The 21823-nt window shown below is 40.7% G+C and overlaps 1 protein-coding gene across 1 annotated transcript in view; it reads left to right on the top strand.

Moving 5' to 3' along the window:
• The first annotated feature begins 729 nt into the window (after window positions 1-729).
• RGS6 (regulator of G protein signaling 6) overlaps window positions 730-21823 on the top strand; it is a 290381-nt gene continuing 269287 nt past the window's right edge. Inside the window, exon 1 of the mRNA XM_013959531.2 lies at window positions 730-813. Coding sequence (XP_013814985.2) covers window positions 730-813 — 84 coding nt within the window. The remainder of the gene's footprint in view (window positions 814-21823) is intronic.

Raw genomic sequence — 21823 nt, 5'->3', positions numbered from 1 at the left:
AGAAGCAGCTGTGCCAGCTCTGCACTGGCCTTCAGGACCCCGAAAATCTCCCTCCCAAATTCCTTCTTCCCTGACTGTTCGTGGACCTTCCTCACCTGTCTTGCTCTCTGCTCATCTCCTCCTCCCTCAGATAGTCTCAGCTTACCCTGTGTTCAAAACGGTGCCCAGTGTGAACCTGCATCCACGTTCATAATTCAGAGTAGGCTTCCATATACGTTTGGTGCCAATAGCAATGTGCATGACAACCTGTTGCACCTACTGGTTTCATTGAGATTTAACTCAGTATTAAAGCAAGCTTTTGCTTCTGTTTAGCTTCTGATCTGTGTCTAGCACATAAAAAGCTTCCATAAAGGCCTGAGCCATTTGTGCCTTATAATGAGGAAAGAAAGTGTGCAAAGTATTAATCTGCCTTTCATTTAAAAGGGGAGGAGAAATGTGTGTGTGTGTGTGTACACAAACCACAGTCATGTGCAACTAAGTGTTTCTCACTCTTTGGGCATCATACTTTAGACAAGTAAGATCAAAGTATTTTACTGTCAGACAAAAATTGAGGTATCCTTTGAATGTATGTAATAAAATCCCGCATCAGATAAAGTCCAGAGTGTGGTTTCCTCCGTATCTTCCTCTTCTGTTTGTCTGCATTAGTTGTGCCTTGCCACACTCCTCTGCAGCCTGGAGTGACACTGATTTCTACTCCCATCCTTGCAGGCTGAGCAGCAAGAGGTGAACATGGCCCAGGCATCTGGTGATCAAAGTAACGTGGAAACTGCTGACCCAGAGGAGAGTTCTCCAAATATGATTGTCTACAGAAAGGTAAGGATTTGGATCTGTTTATGAAGATCTGTTATTTTGTCTTCAGCTTGTAAAAGGATCCCTTGCCCCTGTGGAAGTCAAAGGTATCTTTTAGTCTGCTTGAATGTGCAGTTAAAATATTTTTCAGGAAAGTAGAAATTTTACTCTGTAACATTTGAGGGTTTGCAAGTATTTTTCTGTTCAGTGGAAGCATTTAAGCCTGTTAATATAAAATATTTGATGTCAGACTAAGAATGGTATAACTTGAAATTTATAAATTATTGCGGACAGTTGTAATGCAACTTTTTCTTAGTTACCTTTCAAGTTTACTAAGACTGACTAAAATAATTGTACATACTTTCCAGGCTTTATCACACTAAGCGTAAAGCATTGTTTTTTTGCAGGTAGTTGTTATTATTTGCCATTGTATTGTTCTAATTAATTAACAGAACCTTACACCATGATAAAAAGTCTCATTCTAAAGTACTTTGGCAGTAGTATTGGAATCTTTTAACCCATTTGCTAAGGCATTGTTTTACTCTGTGGTAGGTAATTCTGTTATCTATGAAATTGGGTCTCTTTGTAGTTTAATAAAATCATGTGAATATTTTTTACTTGTCCGGTGAAACATTTCTTATGTAGGATGCAAAAGTGCTGTATAGCTCTGACAAGAAAAAAAATTTTTTGCATAGCTCAAATAAGCTACCATTCTTTTAACTCTTCTATGACAAATATAATGCTAGCTCAAATCAGGTTTCCTTATGTAGTAAAATCCTGGCTAAAATTTATATTTTTAGTCATTTTTAAACCTTACAAAATAGCTATAAATAACTAAAATGTGTTAAAATGTAAAACATGATACCATTTTCTGCTTGCATGATTGCAATCCTGATGACTTTCATATGCTGAGAAAATAATTTAGGTGTCATATAGAGCATGAGTTCCTTAAAGTGTTACTTTTTGATAATGTGATTTCAGTTTAGTTGTTGCATATTTGATTTAGAACCTGGAATTGTTAACATGATAAAACTTTCTGGGTAATGTGTAGGCTTGTTTGTTTTGAATGTGTTATGAACACACTTTGGCTGCTAATTTAGTAGTAGGTTAGTCAGACTTAGCTTTTTAGACCCTGTGCACTGACAGGTACAATACCAGCAGATTGAAGCTGATTTGGGACCTAAAATTCTGGTTGCGCCATCTAGAATTTAAAACCTTATTTGAATATGCCTTGTTTTTTGTTCATCTCATGGCATTTGTACTTAAGGATTTTTTCATTACTTTGCCTGTTGCTGTTTCGTTATTATCACTTTAGAATAAGCCTTGGGAGTTTTGCAGGATTAATGGGGAACATACTCAAGCCATTTGATTCATCTCTCCTTACTGGTTTTCCTCAAATGTCAGTATTATCAGTCCTTAATAATATAGTCATCTGTAAGAATACAGTTACCTTTTAGAATAGCATGCCCAATGCATCGTTCAGTGATACTGGAATTTACGTATTAAGTTAATGCATGTCTGTCAGTTGTTGTTGAGTGTTTTTGTTGCTTTAATGAAGGCTTAATATTAGCTCTTCTTCTGTCAGTTTATTTCCGTTAGTGATTGACTTTCTGAGCCTCCTTTACCGTTTAATATTAGTTATATGTATTATGCATCAATTATGATGTTCCTCAGAGCTGAGAAATTGTATGTAAAATCTGAGACAAGAATTTTATTCTTTTGATTGCATGTCTTCTCTCCAAATCAGTATTTAGCTCTGCATCTCCTCTCATTTTCTTTCAAATGGCTTGATTACCAGTAACGAATGAGGAAAATGCTGCACTGGACTCCCTGAAATACAAAACACACAATCTGCCAGCATATCATACGGTTTTAGTTGGTGTTAGCTGTTTCATAGTAAAAGAAAAGGTTGGTTTCTCAGTCTTTACAGTAAAAACTGTGAGATGCAATTCTTGGTCCCCAAGGTAGGAAAAAAAAATGGACCAGCTTCAATAGCAGAACCACAGTAACTCCTGCTATAAGTGTCAACCATTCTGTTGTTTCATAGCTGTCATGTTTGTGGGTGTTCTGTGTGTGTGGGGGGGGGGTTGTGGTGGAGGGTGGCAGGGGAAGGCTCTATAAATACAACCTCAAATTGTGCATACTTTGTTCACTGAGACTTATTGAGGTCTAACTGAAGTTTGTGAGCCAAGAAGGTAGTTGTGGTACCTTGGTTTTCTTTATAATCTCTGGTGAGAGGCAGGCACATCTAAAGAACAAATGAAATCTTAGGTGGGGCCAAATCTCCTTTTGGAGCTGCCTTTCTCCATTGTTTATGGAGAAAAGCCTACAAGGGGCTAGTCTCTTAACTTGGGTACTTACAGTTACGTGGAATGAATTTTGGCCATGCAGGACAAAATACATTAATTTACTTTGACTCCAATTAGTTTGTGATGTTCTCTGTGGACTCCTGCAAGCTAACTTATCCTAATTGCTTTGACTGTTACACCAGATGGTCTCAATGAGACATGCCTTAGGTTCTTCTACCTGCAGGGTTAACCATTTGGGGGCATTTATCAAATTGTGAGGCATGTTATTTTGGGGTCCAATATTGCCCTACTGTTCTGGAAGACAAACAGCTTAAAAACACATTTTTGACTAGATAAGGTGGCTTTGATTACCCATTTGGAAAAGCAATTTCAGTCAAACAGAAAAGATTTTTGTTTGCTAAGACATGATTGGAGTCACCTGACTTCAGGTGTCTATATGTGAATTAGTTAGTGCAGATGCACTCATTAGGGTCCGTAGTGTTAAGGGTGTGATTTGCCTAACCTTGCACTTGGTCAGGTGCGTTGTGCCCTAATCTACATGAACTATATTGACTAAGGCTTCCATTGACTGTAATGGATCCCTTGACATCTAGCTATCAGGTAGTCACATCCTATGGTGGAAACCTATTATTAAGTAAGCTGCATCGCACTCGGAGTGTTTGTGCTTTCTTTCATCTCTGCATATGTCTCTGTATGTAGCGCTGAGTTCTAAGCTGGTGAGACGGTTACGGGCAGCACTGCAGTAAGGGCCTGCTGCCACTTACCTTGTTGCGTGGCATATTGATATCCAATGAAAAATTTAATCACACTCTGGAAAATGCATTGCCATTCAAGTACCACACTGTGAGTAGTAAGTAGGAACCTTGTTTTCTTTAATTGGTCTGGGCACATGTGGGGAAGATGCTGGTTTTGTTTTTGTTGGGATTATTGCTGGTAGAGTGGTATGCAGAATACTTACAAGACTGTTTGCAATGCAGTTGGATCCCCTAGCCCCCTTTTCATGGGGGCAGATGTTATCAATACACAGGGGCTGCTGCGGAAGTGAGCAGCATCCCAGTCCTCCCTTCTGTCTGTGAGCATTGTGGGGGTGCTGCAGCATGAGGGAAAAAAAATGCAAAAAAAAAGTGACAGCGAGAGGAGAAAAATGCATTCCAAGCAAACAGTAACAGAAAATATCAATTGATTTTAAATGCCTGTCACTTTCCCTTGAAATCCAGCCACTGTTGATTGCCTTTCTAGCTTCCATGTGCTGTTTACTGTGTCCCAGGGGCCCTTTGGCTCATTGTCCTGATAATCCAGGGCCTGAAAGTTCACCTTCTGCAGGCTGTATCAAAAGAGGAACTGTTTGTTGATACCTTCTGGCACCAGAAAGTAATACAAACTTATGTGACTTATTACCAAAACAAACTGGCAAATCAAATCTTCCTGCAGAGAAGACTGTGGAAAACTGTCATGTCATTGAAATGGAAAAAAAAGCTAATATTTTAGGGTTTGACTAAATAAAGGCTGAAAATACCAATAAGGAAGAATTGTTTAGGAGTATCTGGGGACTATAACAAGGAGTTTTAGTATGAAAACACAAAGGTGAGAATCTAGACTGAAGAACAAGAAATGTTTGTTCCTGAGGGAGATCTCTTAGGATGGAGAAGAGTTGACAAACTTTACTGTTTGAGGTGTTTAGAACCAGTCTGAGCCATACTCTGAGGGCTGTTCCTCAGGCAGCAGTCCCGTATTGTCAAGGAAATGACCTGGATTACCTGATGGTACCTTTTCATCGCTGCAGCTTAATTTTACCAGCCTGATCTGCTATTTTGGTCAGCAGTTAGTTAAATTCTGAATTTTTATGGTTATTCATCATAAATCCTATAAGCAAGCAAGAAAATCTAATTTCAAAAGTCAATTACTGTTGTAAGTAAATATAATATGAACCTGCAGCTGCCACAAGATGCTTTCAGAAAAATTTGAATTGTCTGCTAGCTCCGGTGTTTAGCAGCCTTGTTCTCTTTTTAAATGCTACTGGCTTATGGCCATCATTAGAATCATTAAAAAGCCCCAAACCTTACATTAGGAGCTTTTGCTCTAGGCAAAACTCCACAGGCTTCCACTCCTAGCAGATACCTAGAGTGTTGCTGTGAAAATGGGTCCAAGTTGGTGATGGAGGGAGAAATGGGAGAATCGAGTAGTATTGCCAAGAAAACTGACTGGTTTTAGGATAGATGTAGGTAAGTTTCTGAACAGTACTGTATGACATACTTCTTGCAAAAGTAGAAGCTAGATGCAGTGAGCCAGGAGGTCTTCCTAGTTTTATGTTTGTACTTTTGTCAGGTTCCCTTGAATGGGTACTGTCTAAAATACCTGCAAACACCTTTTCATGCAATAGCATGCAAGTTGCACTGCTGAAGTGTGACGTACATAGGTGCTCTTAAGCAGAGCTAGTACCACTGACCTTTGCTGTAGTTGTTAAGTGAATTTTGGGGTAAAGCTGAGGACTGTGAGTTCAACTTCTGCAGCTGTTAGATGTATATGAATGATTAATGATCTAGGACATTTGTGTAAAATCTCATAAAGTTAATGCTCAGAGGACTTCCCAGGTTGATTTCTGTCACACTCTGCACATGAGTAAAGCTGAGATACAAGTGGCAGAAACCTGTTTTCAGAATCAGGTGGAGGTGATTCACCTGCAGGGAGGGCTCTTGGACACTTTGTAGTTTGTTGTTTCTTTTCAATATTTGTCTTCTAGTAAAAGTTAAGACTTCAGCTGAGGTTAAAGATTCAGCTTAGTAGGTGGTATACAAGGTTACAAATAGGGAAATGTGTATAACATGGTAGGTAGACCCTCAAATAACTGTTTGTTTGTTTCTCTAATATATACATGCCTTTGAGATAACTAGGATGAACAAATAATACTCTGTGTTTTTCCTAGCTGTATTGGTTGGTTTAATACAGGATATTGCCTGCCTTAAATCTTCCCATTCAAATAGTGCATGCAAAGCATAATTCTTGCTTGCATTTTGCACACAGAAATCTCTTTCTGTTCTTGGAAAAACTGATCTTAGCTCCAGTGTATTGCACCTCTTTGTAGTTAGAGATTTCAGCAGTGAGCCTATAGCCATCTTTTTATGTTTTTTTTGTAGTTTTCTCCATATTCAGAGTCAGTTGTCCTGTTTTGTTTTCTTTCCTCTCTGGCTCATTTTTTGTACATTCCTTTCTGCAACTAAAAGAATAAACTGTCTTATGGAGCCACCAGAGTCTAATTGCAGTGATCCATTCCTGTAGCTGTTCTCAGAGGCAGAAAAAAGACGAGCCAGGACCAACAACTATGACGACTTCAAAGTATATTTTTAGCAAAGCAGCCAGTGCAATTTTAGAACAGAGAGATAAAAAGGGAGAGTTCAGCTAGAGGGTAAGATTATGCTCTTCTAGCAGTAGCACTTATATAGCATCTCACATTTTGATTAAAAAGTCCCCTCCCACCCCTATGTCTTTCTCATGTCATTCTTTGTGTATTTGTTGTTATCAGCATTTCAAGTTATGGTCTTGGAGTATTTTCAGTGTGTTTGTTGACTTACTCTTGCATGTTATTTTGGACCAAACATTAAATATGAGTGCTCTCTTTCTGCCTAAAGCGTTTTTAACCATGGGATTGTTCAGTTAAAGAAAAAAAAAAAAAAGCCCTAGAGAAAATAGCATTGGAGAAACCATAGAGTTCAAAAGGCAGAGTTAAAGCTTGTTACTGTCTCCTGTTTTGCAGCAGCAGTTTCTAGAAATGAAAGTAGGTCTGCAGTAGACTAGATTGTTGTCTTGTTTGTGACCAGGATGCAAAATGGGTGGCTCCCATGACATGTATGGCATGTGCACATGTTCAACACTACGTTTTCCTGCTGGTGTAGGATGGGCGTATTTGAGATCTGCAACAGCAAGGCTGTTTGAGAATGGCTGTCAGGTGGTCACCAAATCTGAAACCTCTTTTTAAATTTGTTGTGGTGGGACTACGTACCTGTACTTTTATAACTAATTTAGCCCATCTTCCTTCTCGATTCCAAGTTTTTGTATCAGGTGATATCTTAAAGTACCCTGTACGTACCTGACAGTGCTGTGTGCCATGGTTTGGAGCAACTGCTTAGATTTTTCGCAGTGCTGGATGGAGCATGGGTTAACCAATAGGTCAAGGCGATGGTTGTGCTAGTGACGTGCTGCAGCCTGAACGTTCCAGGTTATGATGGTTGTAACTATGCCAGGTAGGCACATATCTACCTTGTTTTTTTTCCTTTTCCAGTTTTCTCAGTCTCTCAAGTCTCTTATTCCTCTTTTCTACCCACAGTTCATTCTTTCCGTTTCCCCTTCTCCTGTGTCATTCTAAGTCCTTACTTCTTCCATTGCTATTCTTGCAGGGAAAAACTTCTCAGTTCACATACTTTGAATCAAATCAGGATTGAAGTGGTTTATTGGTTTATTAATGGCACATAATTAACCAGCAATCAGTGAACTATATAAGCAGGATCAATATGAGCAATACAATGGATAAAACACGCACTACTAGACACTAACAGAATGTTAGTATACAAATACAATTTTATAAGTACGCTTTTGTAACTAATCCCAAAAACCTGCGATAACATAGACAGTTATGTGCAGTTGGTGCCCCGGGCTGTGTGGGTGACAGACACAGCCGCCTCTCCCAGGGCACGGGCTCCCCACTTGCATGCTCGCCGAATACCCCAGCCGCACGGGCACCTGCGCTGCCACCTGCACCTGTGCGCCCCCGGAAAGCCCCCGCTGGGTCGCGGGCGCGCTCCAAGGTGGGTCGCTGCACCAGCTGCCGCTGTTGGCTCTGGGGCGTCACCGGCGCTGAGCTTTGCCCTAACCTGCTGGGACAGGGTAGGAACGGAAGGATGTGTATTGCATTGAACAATTTCAGCTGTTTTTAGGAGTTAGTTGACAGCTTTTCTCTTCCTTGCAGACTTGACCTATTAATCCCTCTGAAAAGCATTTCTTCTTTGCTATGCTGAGCACTGGAAAGTGTGATAGAATGCAAAATAGTTTCTGTTAATTTGCTGCAGTGTAAATTGTAACTGAATTCTTGTCAATTATTTTGAATGATCTCTGTAGAAAAATTAAATATGAAATAATAGTTCAGGAAGCAACTATATTATCAGTTTTATGGCATGTGTCTAAAAGGGAAAACTAGCGCAGCAGGAGACTTCCACAGCTGTTTGTAAAATACGAACATATATACATGCATGTATATATATGTAAATACAATATATATGTATTATTTATATATTATTATTATATTACAGTTTGAAGGCAAATTTCAAGCAAATGTTCCCACAGAATTTTGGAAACAGGAAGGCAGAATCCTGCACCTCCAAACAAAGCAGTATTGTTCTTAAATACCGCTGTTTATTTCACATGTTGTTCTGAATGGCTTCAATTGCCAGTACTTTTCTCTGTTAATATCTCTTTTCTCAACATAGTAAGAAATACATGAAAAAAAACTTAGACTACTTCCAAATTAAATAACAGAACAGGGTGGAAGTCAGTCTTTTTCCATCTCCAGCATCTACCCTTTCTACGTTGCAACAGGTATGAACTGTAGGTGCATAGCATATGCAGTTAAAAGTTGAAAACGTACAAAAAAATAAATAATTGCTTTTTCTGAGAATACTTAACCATCATTGTCCTTTATGTTGTTTTATTCTTGTCACTGCAGAGACAGAGTCATTCTTTTCTAGAATGCAAAAAAACTGGTAGTACTTTCTTCTCTGTGAGAAATGCTGGTGCTTGCTATAGGGTTTAAAATGATGTTTCTGCTGGCCAACTGCATGTTGCATTATTAAGTGATTATTTCTTATAGGGTAACTAACCTGAAATAAATGCTTGCAGCATCTGATTAAATGCTGGAAAGGATCAGAGAAACGTCAGTGATGAAATCTGATTGTAGTCTTAAGGTCATGAATTAATCTGCTCAGATCAGGTCAATGCAGAATATTTCAATGCATCTGGAGAACTGGACTCTGGGAGGAAAGCTGTGACATGTGATACCATCATAGTCGGGGAAGCAGTAACCTGTGCTGGGGCTCGGTGCAGCGTTTTATTCAGCTGCAGGAATCCCAGCACTCTCCCGCTGTGGACTCATCCTTTGCTGGTGATGCTGTCACCTGCCGCTTGCAAAACGCCCTGCTGTTCCTTCTCGGGCCGTATCCGGCTAGGGAGAGCTGCCAGCCCGACTCGTTGCGGCAGGCAGCTTCTGCTGATTTCACAGGCAGTCTTGAACCATAATATTAAGATGGAAGAGAAAAGAATTTTAAATGAGAGTGGATGAAATGCACGCAAAACCACTAATTTTTTGTAATATAACTTCAGCTAAACCCTTCTTCATTCCCGATTAATAAAATATCTCTTCAGAGGATTATGAACTTCTTTCATAAGGCTCTGAGATAAAGTTTGAGTGGGAGGATTGATTTCAATAAATAGAATTACATGTGCGGGACCATGAAAATATGCAAATGAAGTGCCATTTAAAAACTCATGTTTTGCATCCCAAGACATTTTGAAGCACTCTTGCTTTTTTCATGAGAAGCTGTCATACCATGTTCAAAGAGAAGCAGTTACTTTATTTTTTTGCTTTATTGCTGCTGTTGTTGTCATGTATCTCTTTTCTCCTTGTCTCTCTCTTTCCAAAGTTAAGTGAACTGAAGGAAATGAAAATTAAACAGTTAACCAGATGCTGAAGTGCATGGGTCTGCTTTACAAAGAATCATATTCTCATTCTTGAATATTTTGGCTATTTTAACTCAAAGGCTCCACATATCATTGAAGCAATAAAATCTGTGCAAAGCTATTCATTTAAATAAGATGTCTCCCTACTTTTCTCTTCTTTGGCATTAGCAGAGCTCATTAATATTGCCTTGCAATGAAGTGTCTAGAAATTATATTTTGGATCAATAATTCAGTGCCTCTGACTGTCAAGTTATACATATCTGTGATAAACACAGGAAGAAATGATAAAATATTTACATATGTTTCTAATGTTTTAAGTGAGAGTAGAATGGATGGAAAAGGCAGGAAGAAGAATTTCATTAAGAAACGCATTAATAAAGTCCTCAGACCTGTTCCCTGGATGAGAGAGAAAGCAGATCAACTCCTATTTTTTTTCACATTTAGATTTTGTAAAGTAGGGCTCTGTGAGATTGAAGTCAAATAGAAATGGGTTATGTTTTTAAACTCTTGATGGAAATGGTTTTGTTTACCAGTCTTCTGAGTGTATAGTGCTGCAGATACCACTTTTATTCTTCTGCTGTCCAAGCTGTTCAGTTAGATTTTTTTTTTCCAATTTGATAAATATGGGTGGTATTGTGGCCATTGCATATTAAGAATTCTGCTCTCTGGTTCTGTTACCATTTTGCACATTTTTCCATTATGTCTTGCATTAATTGGCCATTTTAGCAAGAAGACCTGGAGCTATAGGGCAATGGAGGCTTATCCACCACCTTTCCCCATCACTAAAGCCACAGAATTTTGTTGAACACGGGCTTGTAGCAATGTACAAATTGGCTCATTCAGTAACTCTCCCAAAATGTCACCTATAACTTGGCAGCAGTGGATTCTTGTCTTTTTTACTGTTCCCCCCTGGGCTCTTAATAGTAAAATTAACTGGAGCTGTGCTAATTATATTTTTTTCATGCTAAAGTAATGGCACTACTGTTGTCTGCTTGTGGACTGAAGATAGTCCAGCAATGAGCTTGTATCTGGAAGGTTATCAGTGCAAAAGCTGTGGCTAAACCTGCACTTTTTTTATAATGTAAAAGCTTCTGTTATTCGGAAACAAGAAGCCTAAGTGCTTTTTCCTCTGTCCTGTCACAAGGAAAGATGACCTACTTTAGTAGTGATTTTTTTAAAAAGCTATTTTTGCTTGGAAAGACTTAACACATTGAGTTTAAAAAATGTTTCCTTTCTTTCTTTATGAAAGAGACCTCCCTTTTTCTTTTTCAACAATAAATAGGATGTTCAAATTGTTGATCTTGTCTTTAAGACCGTGATCTCTTCCTACCACTTAAAACATGTTTGAGACATTAAAAAAAAAAAGACCTCGACTCAAATTTGCATGAAGTTATGAGAGACTAAAAATTTTGTGGCTGTGGCCAGTGTTCTGGTTCTGTCTTTGCTAAACTGATCATTTCAGGTGTGTGTGTGTGTGTGTGTCTAATGTTCACAGGTAATAGTGTTTGAAAGAAAATAGAGGATTGAAGGAGATGCACCAAAAGTAGGTGGAAAGACTGATAGTTGCAGATAGTTGATAAATGTAGTGGAAGAGTGATGCGTTTTGGGGGCAGGGTTAATACTCGGTATGACTTTAAAACCAGCATTTGCTGATAGAGAATTGCAAGGAGATATTTAGAAGTACTTAAAATAATTCTTCAGCAGTCTAAAAGTATCTGACTCCACTGATGGGCTGCATGCAAACTCTAATTCTAGTCTGCTGCTGTCATCTTTTTTTAATTGCATAACCTTGATTTATTTGAGAAACATTTGGCCATAGAATGAAGCGCTGAATCACCACTTAGTTGCAAAAGCAGGCAAACTGAAGCTGTGTGCTGATGATGATCAATTTTGAAGCTTCTTGATCTCCCCCCCCCCCACACACACACCAAACATTTCACTTGACAGTTCTCACAATGTGACTGTTCTAAGTTGGTGGAGATTAAATGAAGGCTGGGTGCCATTTATGTCGCTGCTGTTTCAATAGCACTGGGTTCAGCTGCTAAACTGAGGGAAAGAAAGGAAAGGGAGATGCAGTCATATGCTGGGGGATATAGTCTCCGGTGGACACTGCTTTACTTCACTGATTTGGATGCATTCAGTTAAAGTACTGAAAAAAAGACTCAATGACCAGAAAAAAACATTTAAATATGTCAGGCTGCTGAGATTTCCCCAGGGGTGTTTAAGGACAAGCAACTGAGATGCTTCATTCTAAATGAATTACAACAATGTGCAGGAATGGATAAATTGTTTCTCTTATTTTAATTGTTTTCTCCCTAATGTCTTAAATTTTTTCTGGTCTTTTGCATGCTTATTATGGCAGTTGACCAGCTTTCTCTGTGGCAGTCAAGGGACAGGGCAAGCAAAGCCCTTAGACTGGGAAAACTGGTTAACGCAGGGAAATTGTAAAGAGAGAGAAAGAGGTTGTTTCAACTTCTAGGCTTACATCTCACACCCAAACTTGAATCCAAAATGTAAGAAAAAGATTGGATGAGCAAGGAGCTCCTGGCAAAACTCAACCAGAAGAAGGAAGTATACAGAAAGTGGAAAGGGGGACAGGCCACTTGGGAGGAATATAGGAATGTTGTCAGAGTATGCAGGGATGCGACGAGGAAGGCTAAGGCCCGTTTGGAATTAAATCTGGCTAGAGATGTCAAGGACAACAAGAAGGGCTTCTTCAAATACATCAGCAGCAAGAGGAAGACTAGGGAAAATGTGGGCCCTTTGCTGAATGGAGTGGGTGCCCTGGTGACGAAGGATGCAGAGAAGGCAGAGTTACTGAATGCCTTCTTTGCTTCAGTCTTTACTGGTCAGGCCAGCCCTCAGGAGCCCCAGACCCTGGAGGCAAGAGAGAAAGTCTGGAGAAAGGAAGACTTTCCCTTGGTCGAGGAGGAGTGGGTTAGAGATCATTTAAGCAAACTTGACACCCACAAATCCATGGGCCCTGATGGGATGCACCCACGAGTGCTGAGGGAGCTGGCGGATGTTATTGCTAAGCCACTCTCCATCATCTTTGAAAGGTCATGGAGAACAGGAGAGGTGCCCGAGGACTGGAAGAAAGCCAATGTCACCCCAGTCTTTAAAAAGGGCAAGAAGGAGGACCCAGGGAACTACAGGCCAGTCAGCCTCACCTCCATCCCTGGAAAGGTGATGGAGCAGCTCATCCTGGAAGCCATCTCCATGCATGTGGAGGAAAAGAAGGTGATCAGGAGTAGTCAGCATGGCTTCACCAAGGGGAAATCATGCCTAACCAATCTGATAGCCTTCTATGATGGAATGACTGGCTGGGTAGATGAGGGGAGAGCAGTGGATGTTGTCTACCTAGACTTCAGCAAGGCTTTTGACACTGTCTCCCATAGCATCCTCATAGACAAGCTCAGGAAGTGTGGGTTAGATGAGTGGACAGTGAGGTGGATTGAGACCTGGCTGAATGGCAGAGCTCAGAGAGTTGTGATCAGTGGTACAGAGTCTAGTTGGAGGCCTGTAGCTAGCGGTGTCCCCCAGGGGTCAGTACTGGGTCCAGTCTTGTTCAACTTCTTCATCAATGACCTGGATGAAGGCACAGAGTGCACCCTCAGCAAGTTTGCTGACGATACAAAACTGGGAGGAGTGGCCGATACGCCAGAGGGCTGTGCTGCCATTCAAAGAGACTTGGACAGGCTGGAGAGGTGGGCAGAGAGGAACCTCATGAAATTCAACAAAGGGAAGTGCAGGGTCCTGCACCTGGGGAGGAATAACCCCATGCAGCAGTACAGGTTGGGGGTTGACCTGCTGGAAAGCAGCTCTGCTGAGAAGGACCTGGGAGTGCTGGTGGACACCAAGTTAAGTATGAGGCAGCAATGTGCACTTGTGGCCAAGAAGGCCAATGGTATCCTGGGCTGCATCAGAAAGAGTGTTGCCAGCAGGTCGAGGGAAGTGATTCTCCCCCTCTACTCAGCCCTGGTGAGGCCACATCTGGAGTACTGCGTCCAGTTCTGGGCTCCCCAGTACAAGAGGGATGTGGCACTACTGGAGCAAGTCCAGCGAAGGGCCACAAAGATGATTAGGGGACTGGAGCATCTCTCTTATGAGGAAAGGCTGAGAGAGCTTGGCCTGTTTAGCTTGGAGAAGAGAAGGCTGAGAGGAGATCTTATCAATGTGTATAAGTATCTGAAGGGAGGGTGTCGAGAGGATGGGGCCAGACTCTTTTCAGTGGTGCCGAGCGACAGGACGCGAGGCAATGGGCACAAACTGAAACACAGACACTTCCATCTTAACATGAGGAAAAACTTTTTCACTGTGAGGGTGACAGAGCGCTGGAACAGGTTGCCCAGAGAGGTGGTGGAGTCTCCTTCTCTGGAGATATTCAAAAGCCGCCTGGATGCAATCCTGTGCAATGTGCTCTAGGTGACCCTGGTGGAGCAGGGGGGTTGGACTAGATGATCTCCAGAGGTCCCTTCCAACCTCAGTGATTCTGTGATTCTGTGATTCTGTGATTACAATTCATCATCTGTTTGCGGTGCTGTTGGAAATAGTTTTGTGCCAGGTAATTTTGTAGGGGACAGATACCCCTTCCAAAAGCAATGATCCTGGTCAGCACTGTTAAGAAGGAGAGGTCAGGGACCCAGGAATGTTTCAGCTGGCTTTTTAGAGAACCTCTAGAGAACTCCTCAGGAAAAAAATGCCTGGTAAATACTTAAATTTAAGTGTGAGTGCGGTGTTTTGTTTTATATATATAACTGGTTTTAGCAGTGAGCTATTGCACAGTTTTATTTTGGTACTTTCTTTTTCTTTGTAACTTTGAAACAAGAGAGCTAAGTCACTGCAGTAGTATGAATTGAGACATCCAAGAAATATCAGTGCATCTGTCTTGGTTCTGACAGTTGTGGATTTTGTAGCCATAGGACCTGATAGCTTTATCCTGGGGGAAATTATCAGCTTAGAATGGAAGTGGAAGGCAGTAGCTTCATCCACCCCTGCAAAAAGCGACCATCCCTCCCTGGTTCTTCACCACCTCTAGAACCAGGGTTTGTCCTGAAGGAGGAGGTCTCAGGAAATTTCCCCCTAGTGCTCAACGGTCTGGATAAAAATCATGCCCAGATCTGAGTTATCTTCCAGTGTTTACCTCCTTTGAACATCTTCAGGCCACGCAAGGCACCACCATTTTCCTTCACTGTTTGAGGCATAACAGTTTGAGCAATGAGAATTATTTTTGTACGGAGTCACCTTGATGTTATGGAGGCAATAGATGGCATTGTGATACTCCCAAGCTGCCTCAGGAGTGTATCTGAATCATCTTTTGGGAGTAATATTTTTAAAATGCATTTGCATCTGGTTGATATTTGATCAATTGGGAAAGAACCCTCTCCCTCGACAGTGTGTTGAATGCCCTTTTTGAGGATTTGATCATTACAGAGCTGAGTAGGCTAGAAAAAGTCAAGCTGGTGGTGAGTAACAAGTGCCTGGGTTAAGTGGTTGGTGACTGCTGAAAAAGGACTTCTTTGCCAATGGCAAATGGTTTGTAACTGCAAAGACCAACAAGTAAGCTGATACTCAAAGTATCAATGGTCACTCTTACCTGGAGCACTGAATACTTTTTTTTTTTTTTTAATCTGCCTTTGGTAAGCCAACAACCTTATTGTCTGAGTCCTTATGTTATGGGGTTTTTTTGTTTGTTTTTTTCCTTAAACATCTCTGCCTTAGATTTTAAGCATTCTTTACTAATGCTGGAATCTGATCCAAGAAATGTCCCTTTGTCTCTATGCAATGCTTAATGTACAGAACTTGAATTACTGCTGACAAAATGCTTACCAAATGGAAATCAATAAATACTGTCTTCCTGGATTCCTCAGGATGAGGTCTTTGAAAGAAATGGCTGAAATATTTAATAAGAGGAGTTGTCTACTGTTGTTTCAGAAAGTTTGCAAACAGGTAAACAGAATTAGATTGTTACAAAATGGCTCTATAGTTCAGAGGAGCTACTTGCTGTGTGATACATTTGTTTGGGGATATCTGGATGAGAAATTTTATTTAAATAAACTTTCATGAAACTTTTTTGTCAAGTTTTCACTATGGACTTTTATTGGGTTCCTGGTGTTTTTCATCAAAACCAGAGAAGGAGACCTAGAGTAGCTCAAGTACTGCAATACACTCACCCATTTAAATTCCCTGGTTTAAGTTCTTTACCTCACTGAGGACAGGTATTTGAGTCCAAACCTAGGAAGGACATCTCTAGGTGAATGCTGTCAGAGCTGGAGTCCCAACTACTTTGTTGGCTTTTTTTCTCCTTCTTCCTATGACACTTTTTATTTTTCAAATGCTTTTTTTTTGTTTTTTGGAATGAAAAGAACTGATCAAACCTTTACTTTTTTTTGGGGGGGGGGATGACAATCTAGCTTACCATCCTTGCTGTGGGGTGTAGGGTTCTGCAGGCCATTGCATCAACAATGGGCTGCAACAGTGGTGTAGAGACTTAATTTCTTCCTAACCTACATTAGATTAAAGGACTGGGGAGCTTCAGTGTTTTTAGAATTCATATTCTGGTCTCACTTCTTGATTTAGGAAAACTTTCCAGAAACATCACAAGAAACAGATTCTCTTCTCTGTGGCTTCCTGTCTGAAAATGGAAATGTGTAACAAACCATTTAGGTGTATGTCTGAAGCTGTCCACTGGATCTTGGCAAACATCACAGATCCTTTATCAGGGAGCTAATCAAGTGTGTCGCTAATTGTTTACGCTGAGGATGGCAGAGAACAGCTTGAAGCAGGACAAATGGTCCCACATGGTGAAAAAGCAATATACTGAGGAGTGATTGGGGTTAAAATCATGCAGGAAGCACCCCTGGCAGAACTGGTGCTCAGGAAGGAGAGGAAGGGTGGAACAGCAGCACTCTTGCCCCCTCAGATCATGTATTGAATCTGTAACTTTTATGATAGCACTTCCCATATAGATTGGTCTCACCCATTTAGTGTGGCTAATGCTTTTGTGCTTTGTGCAACCTACCTATCACTATCCAGAGTGATAAAAACATTTCTGCACTGAAGTAGGTAAAGCTTTCAGGATCTTTTCCCCTCTATTGTCCTAATTGAAGCCAGAGTGCTCTTTATCTTTCTTTCATACAGAAAGAAAACGGAACCTTCTGCCTAGTTCTGTAGTTGAAATATAGCTCTCGTGCTGTGGAAATCAGGTTAACTAAAAGCAGTGGCTTCTAGGCCTGTTTTCTATAGGTTCCTCAATTGCAGTTCTTCCATTTCTGCTATTACTTTGGGGTCAGAGCATGGGTAGCAAGGCAGTGGATATGAAATGCAAAATTTATTTTTTACACATTGTTGAAATAAAAGCTTCTTCTTGCTGAAAAATTAATTACTGAGTGTTCCAGCACCTTATAAGATATTTATATGTTCTCCTGAGTCCTGTCTCTTCCTGTATCAAAGTGCTGTCTTGAGAGTAGTTCAGGCGAGAGAACTGCTCAGCTGTACTTCGTAGTCTTCCTCTCTGCCAAGGAGTCTCAAGACGGCACTCTAAAACAAAGAAACATACTCCAGGGAAAGTATGAATATTAGATCACTCTGGTTTAATCATTTGGGATACAGTGACCTCAATTTATGCATCTAATATTTTAGGGGTTTTGTTGTTGATGTGGTTGCTAAAATACAACTCAAATTGTTAAATCTAAGGTTCTCAAAGGCATTAGAAATCCCAAATGGATACTGCAGTTGTACTGTTGTCCAAGGTCTATGTCTTACGTGCAAAGAAGTTGATGACAAAATAAGTTCTCTCTTTTACTTTAGTTGCTTTTTGTAGTAATTTCATTTGTGTTCTTTTTCTCTGCCTTTCAAATGCAGAGAAAAGACTAATTTACTAGTTTTGCTCCATTTGGGAATGCACAGGATAGATGGTGGCCTGATTAACAGCATCCTAGAGTTGCTTGTTCATAAAGGGAAAGTAGTTACCAGCATCAAATCTATTATGTAAAGGAGGGGCTCTCCAATAAAGTGGGTCAGAATATTTTCATTCTTTGTTGGCTGTGTTGGAGTGACAGCGGTGAATTGATGCAATTCTCTGGTGCTGCTGTAGAGCTAGTCAGTTCAGCTTCTTGTTCCTAAGTTGTTTTTCAGTATTTCTGTTTGGTTTTCCAGAGTTTACCAGTAATGTGTTGTGCTTGTCACTTCTCAGTTTCTTGGTTGTTTAGCAGCTCTTTGAGTCAGCTACCTTACTGCCTCCTTTGAGTGGAATAACTGAAGGAGAAGCTGTCCTAAGTTTATGGCATCTGAACATTGTGTAATGTAATTATTTCTTCTCTTTGAGAGGCCAATACAGATTTAAATAGGTGAAGAAAAAAAATAGATATTTACATCTTGGAATAGTTCATATCTGTTTGTCAGATCCCATGTACTGAGCTCCATGCTGCAGGATGGAGGTATGAAGTAAAGACCATAAATTTACAGCCAGTGGCTCATGTAGTTGAGTGATGATATACAAAGTGTGCATATGCTATAAGGCAGCGTATGAGCATGTGAGAACAGAGCCATCCCCCTTCCTGTGGGTCACAGTGCTCTGCAGCCTGAGAAATCACAGTGCAACACTCTTTGTAGATGAACAGAAAGGGCATCGGTGGAGGGAAAGAGAAGGAGGGAAGCACATTAAGAAGGACTGCAGGAGGTATGGAAGGGCAGCTTGCTTCGCTTCTCAGGTTACCCCTGTGCTAAAATGCAGTAGCAAGTGCTCTCCCAAGGCTGGCAGCTGAAGGAGGTGTGTATGACACACAAGCTGGAGCTTGTGTTGCTGTTCCCAGCTGGGCCTTCGAAGTTGTCATCTTGACACCTTATGTAACGCTTGGGGGGAAACTAAGGTTGGTAGCCTTTCCTGCTCCAAGATGGTGTAGGGAGTGTCACCTTTGTGCATGCACATGCTGTCCCTGCCTCCTCCAGCTCATCTGTACAAGAAAGTTCCTAAGTAATGTGGCATAACAAGCAAGTATCCGAGGATCCAGGAGGCTACATCTGAGCATTGGTTGCCTACCTCAGTGCCTGCCTCTGTTACTGGGTGCTGTGCGGGGAAGCTGGGGTCTGATTTTAAAGCTAACAGGACTTTTAGCCAATACAGAAGTTTGCTCCGTGCCTATCTACCAGTGAAAATGTCCAAAGTTAAGCTGTCCTCAGGAAGAAGAAGCTGACACTACTTATTTGTGTTCAAGGCAACTGAAGCATCAATAATACTAATAGCATCAGTGGTCCAGGTAGTCTGTCTGGCTGTATCAACAGAGCCTTTCAGAGCAAAATTTCAAATAAATACATGTAAAAGGCTTGCATTACAATCTCTGATTGGGAAAGCTTTGGAGGTCAGTTGAGGCGGTTGACATCACAGTGATGTTGGGGCCAAATAGTGGCTTTGTAATACTGGTAACAGCTGCAGAGAAAATAAGATGGAGGAGGTGAGTAGGGTTGGAAATGGGGAGGGAGGTCTGATATTTTGAGCTGCGCAGAGTAAATTGTTCTGCTGCCTTCCATATTGTCTGTACTTTTTCTTTCTATAGGCCACATTACTTTCTTTGTTCTGTTACCTGGCCTTTAAGTTGCTGTATCTTTATTCAAGGTTTCAGATTGTCCATTTGTGCAAAAGCAGCATGTTTGGATACCTTATTCCTGCTGATTGAACTAAAGCTACTAACAAAACTTGCAATATAAAATTACACAGGAAATAAAATAATTGCTTAGTATGTAACTTATACTTAGTTCTCTCTACCTTTTCACTTTAATGATTTTCGGAGCACTGAACTAATTAAAGTAACCAGTAGCTTTCAATATGTAGTTTAGTCCCAGACAAAATTAATATCTTGCTTCAGCGTACTGGAAGAAAGTAATTTAGTGGTAATAATGTTAAAAAAATCAAAGCTAAATTTGTTGAATTGGATATGGTTCTGTAGAATGGGGCTTCTTTCTAACTAATGGGTTCAAATTAAAATGAAATAAATACCCATAATGTTTCTAGCAATCTTACTATACATAATTTCATAGATTACTGAAATGCAGCCACTTCCTGGTTAAATAAGCAGAGAGTTCAGAGCTGAAAGCTGCTCGGTAATTATATGAGAGCTGAAAAGCTTCTTCTATGTGAGAAGATGCTATAGAAACACTTGGCTGGATCCAAACGTAATAACTCCAGTGGGAATTTGGTCTGGATGCTGGGACTGATACCTCTTACTATTGTTAACAAAAATGAGTATTCAGTCAGTAGCTGACTTTAAAGTCTGAAAGCAGCCGTACTGCCACACTGAGCAAAGGATTTGATCTTACCCAGTGTATTACCAGCACAACTTCTGAAGCACACTTTATTTGCTGTGGAGTTCTCCCAGCTACCAGTTAGTCTATTCCTTGCAAAAATGCTAGTTCAGATTTGGCTGTCCAAAAGGTTGTTGGCTTAATCCAAAGCCCATTGAAATCAGTGGATATGCTCCCCTTGCGTTTAGAAAGCTTTTGATTAGGACTTGTGCTAGTACAAATGAAAGGACTTGATGGATTTTGCCCTAACTAGATTTTCTTGTAAACAGAGGGGGAAAAAAAATAGTTTATGTGTGTGTGTATATATGTGCTTGTGAAATACACGGTTTTTTTTTTATTTTGCTTAGCTATGTTTATCCTTGATTGTCAGCTGTCTTCTGTAAGAGCCAGAATATTTTTCTTTATTGTTAAAGTTAGGGCAATATGATTGATAAAACCTTAGATCTGGCAGCGCTTCTCTAGGTGGAGGGAAAGGCAAAGCCCGTAGAGGGGAGAGCTTCAAGCCCAGACAGCGCGGATTACCAAGCTGATTGGTGCCCTGGAGCATGTGTCTTGTGAAGGCAGGCTGAGGGAGCTGGGCTCGCTCCGTCTGGCAAAGAGGAGGCCAAGAGGAAACCTAATAACAGCCTGTAGAGGTTTGAAGAGTAATTGCAAAGCTGATGGAGCCAAACACTTTTGAGCAGTGCCAGCTGATATGACAAAGGGTACTGGCTGCGAATTATGACTTGGGAAGTTTGGATTGGATGTTAGGGAGAAAAAATGTCACTGGGAGGGTAAGGCTGCACTGAACGGGTTGCCCGGAGGGCCTGGAGCCACTCTTGATGGCAGTTTTCAGGCTGTTCTATAGTAGTCCTGTTCGGGTCGAAACGACTCCCACGCTGCCTCCTGAGCACTGCATCTCTGAGGCTGTCGGTGCAGTTCTGAACATGGATGTGAGACTGGTGAAAATAAAGCCTCTAGCACTTCTGAATATATGTAAAACTCCCTTTTGCCTGCCCTATCTGGGCTTGTGGGAAGGGGCTGACAGCTGCTGGTATCATTCTGGGCGTCATTCTAGAAGTATATGTGTATATATGTACAATATTCATGTTTCTGAATGTATAACATAAAGGTGTGTGCATACATACGCATGTGTATGTGTTTGGTTTTTGCATAGATATATGGATATTACATGTGCATGCGTGTAGGGTTTCTCATTTGGAAAGGGGGGGGATTATCCTATGATGTAGGTACTGGAGTAAAATTTCACAGATCTGGGATTCAGGTTTTTGCTTTCTTACACACTTGTATAACTTTGAACAATTCTGTTGACTTCACTCTGCCTTAGTCCCTTCAGTGCAAAATGTCAAGAGCACTTTTTTTCCCCCCTGTATTGTTCCCTTTCTCTGTCAGTGGCTCTTTCTTGCTAGGACAGTTTGCTGGAAGAAAACAATTCCATTTTGTTTTGTTTTGTTTTTAGAGGGCTTTGACATTTCTTTCCATTCTGATGCCAAGTAAAACCAAGACATAAAAATAACAAAATGAAATGAAGGTGATACTCTAAAGTCCCTATCCTAGAATTAAAATAGAGTCATAATAATATTGCATGAAAGCAGCACTGCACTTAGTATTATTTTATAAACTTAAGAACTTAATCTTAATACTAAAATTCTAATAAACTTTAAGGTATCAAAGACCTTAGTAGATGACTATCCTGTTACGGC

The sequence above is a fragment of the Apteryx mantelli genome, chromosome 4 (assembly GCF_036417845.1).
Source record: "Apteryx mantelli isolate bAptMan1 chromosome 4, bAptMan1.hap1, whole genome shotgun sequence".
Classification (NCBI taxonomy): domain Eukaryota; kingdom Metazoa; phylum Chordata; class Aves; order Apterygiformes; family Apterygidae; genus Apteryx; species Apteryx mantelli.
The sequence above is the reverse complement of the archived record's forward strand: the minus strand, read 5'-3'. Positions and strand labels throughout refer to the sequence as shown.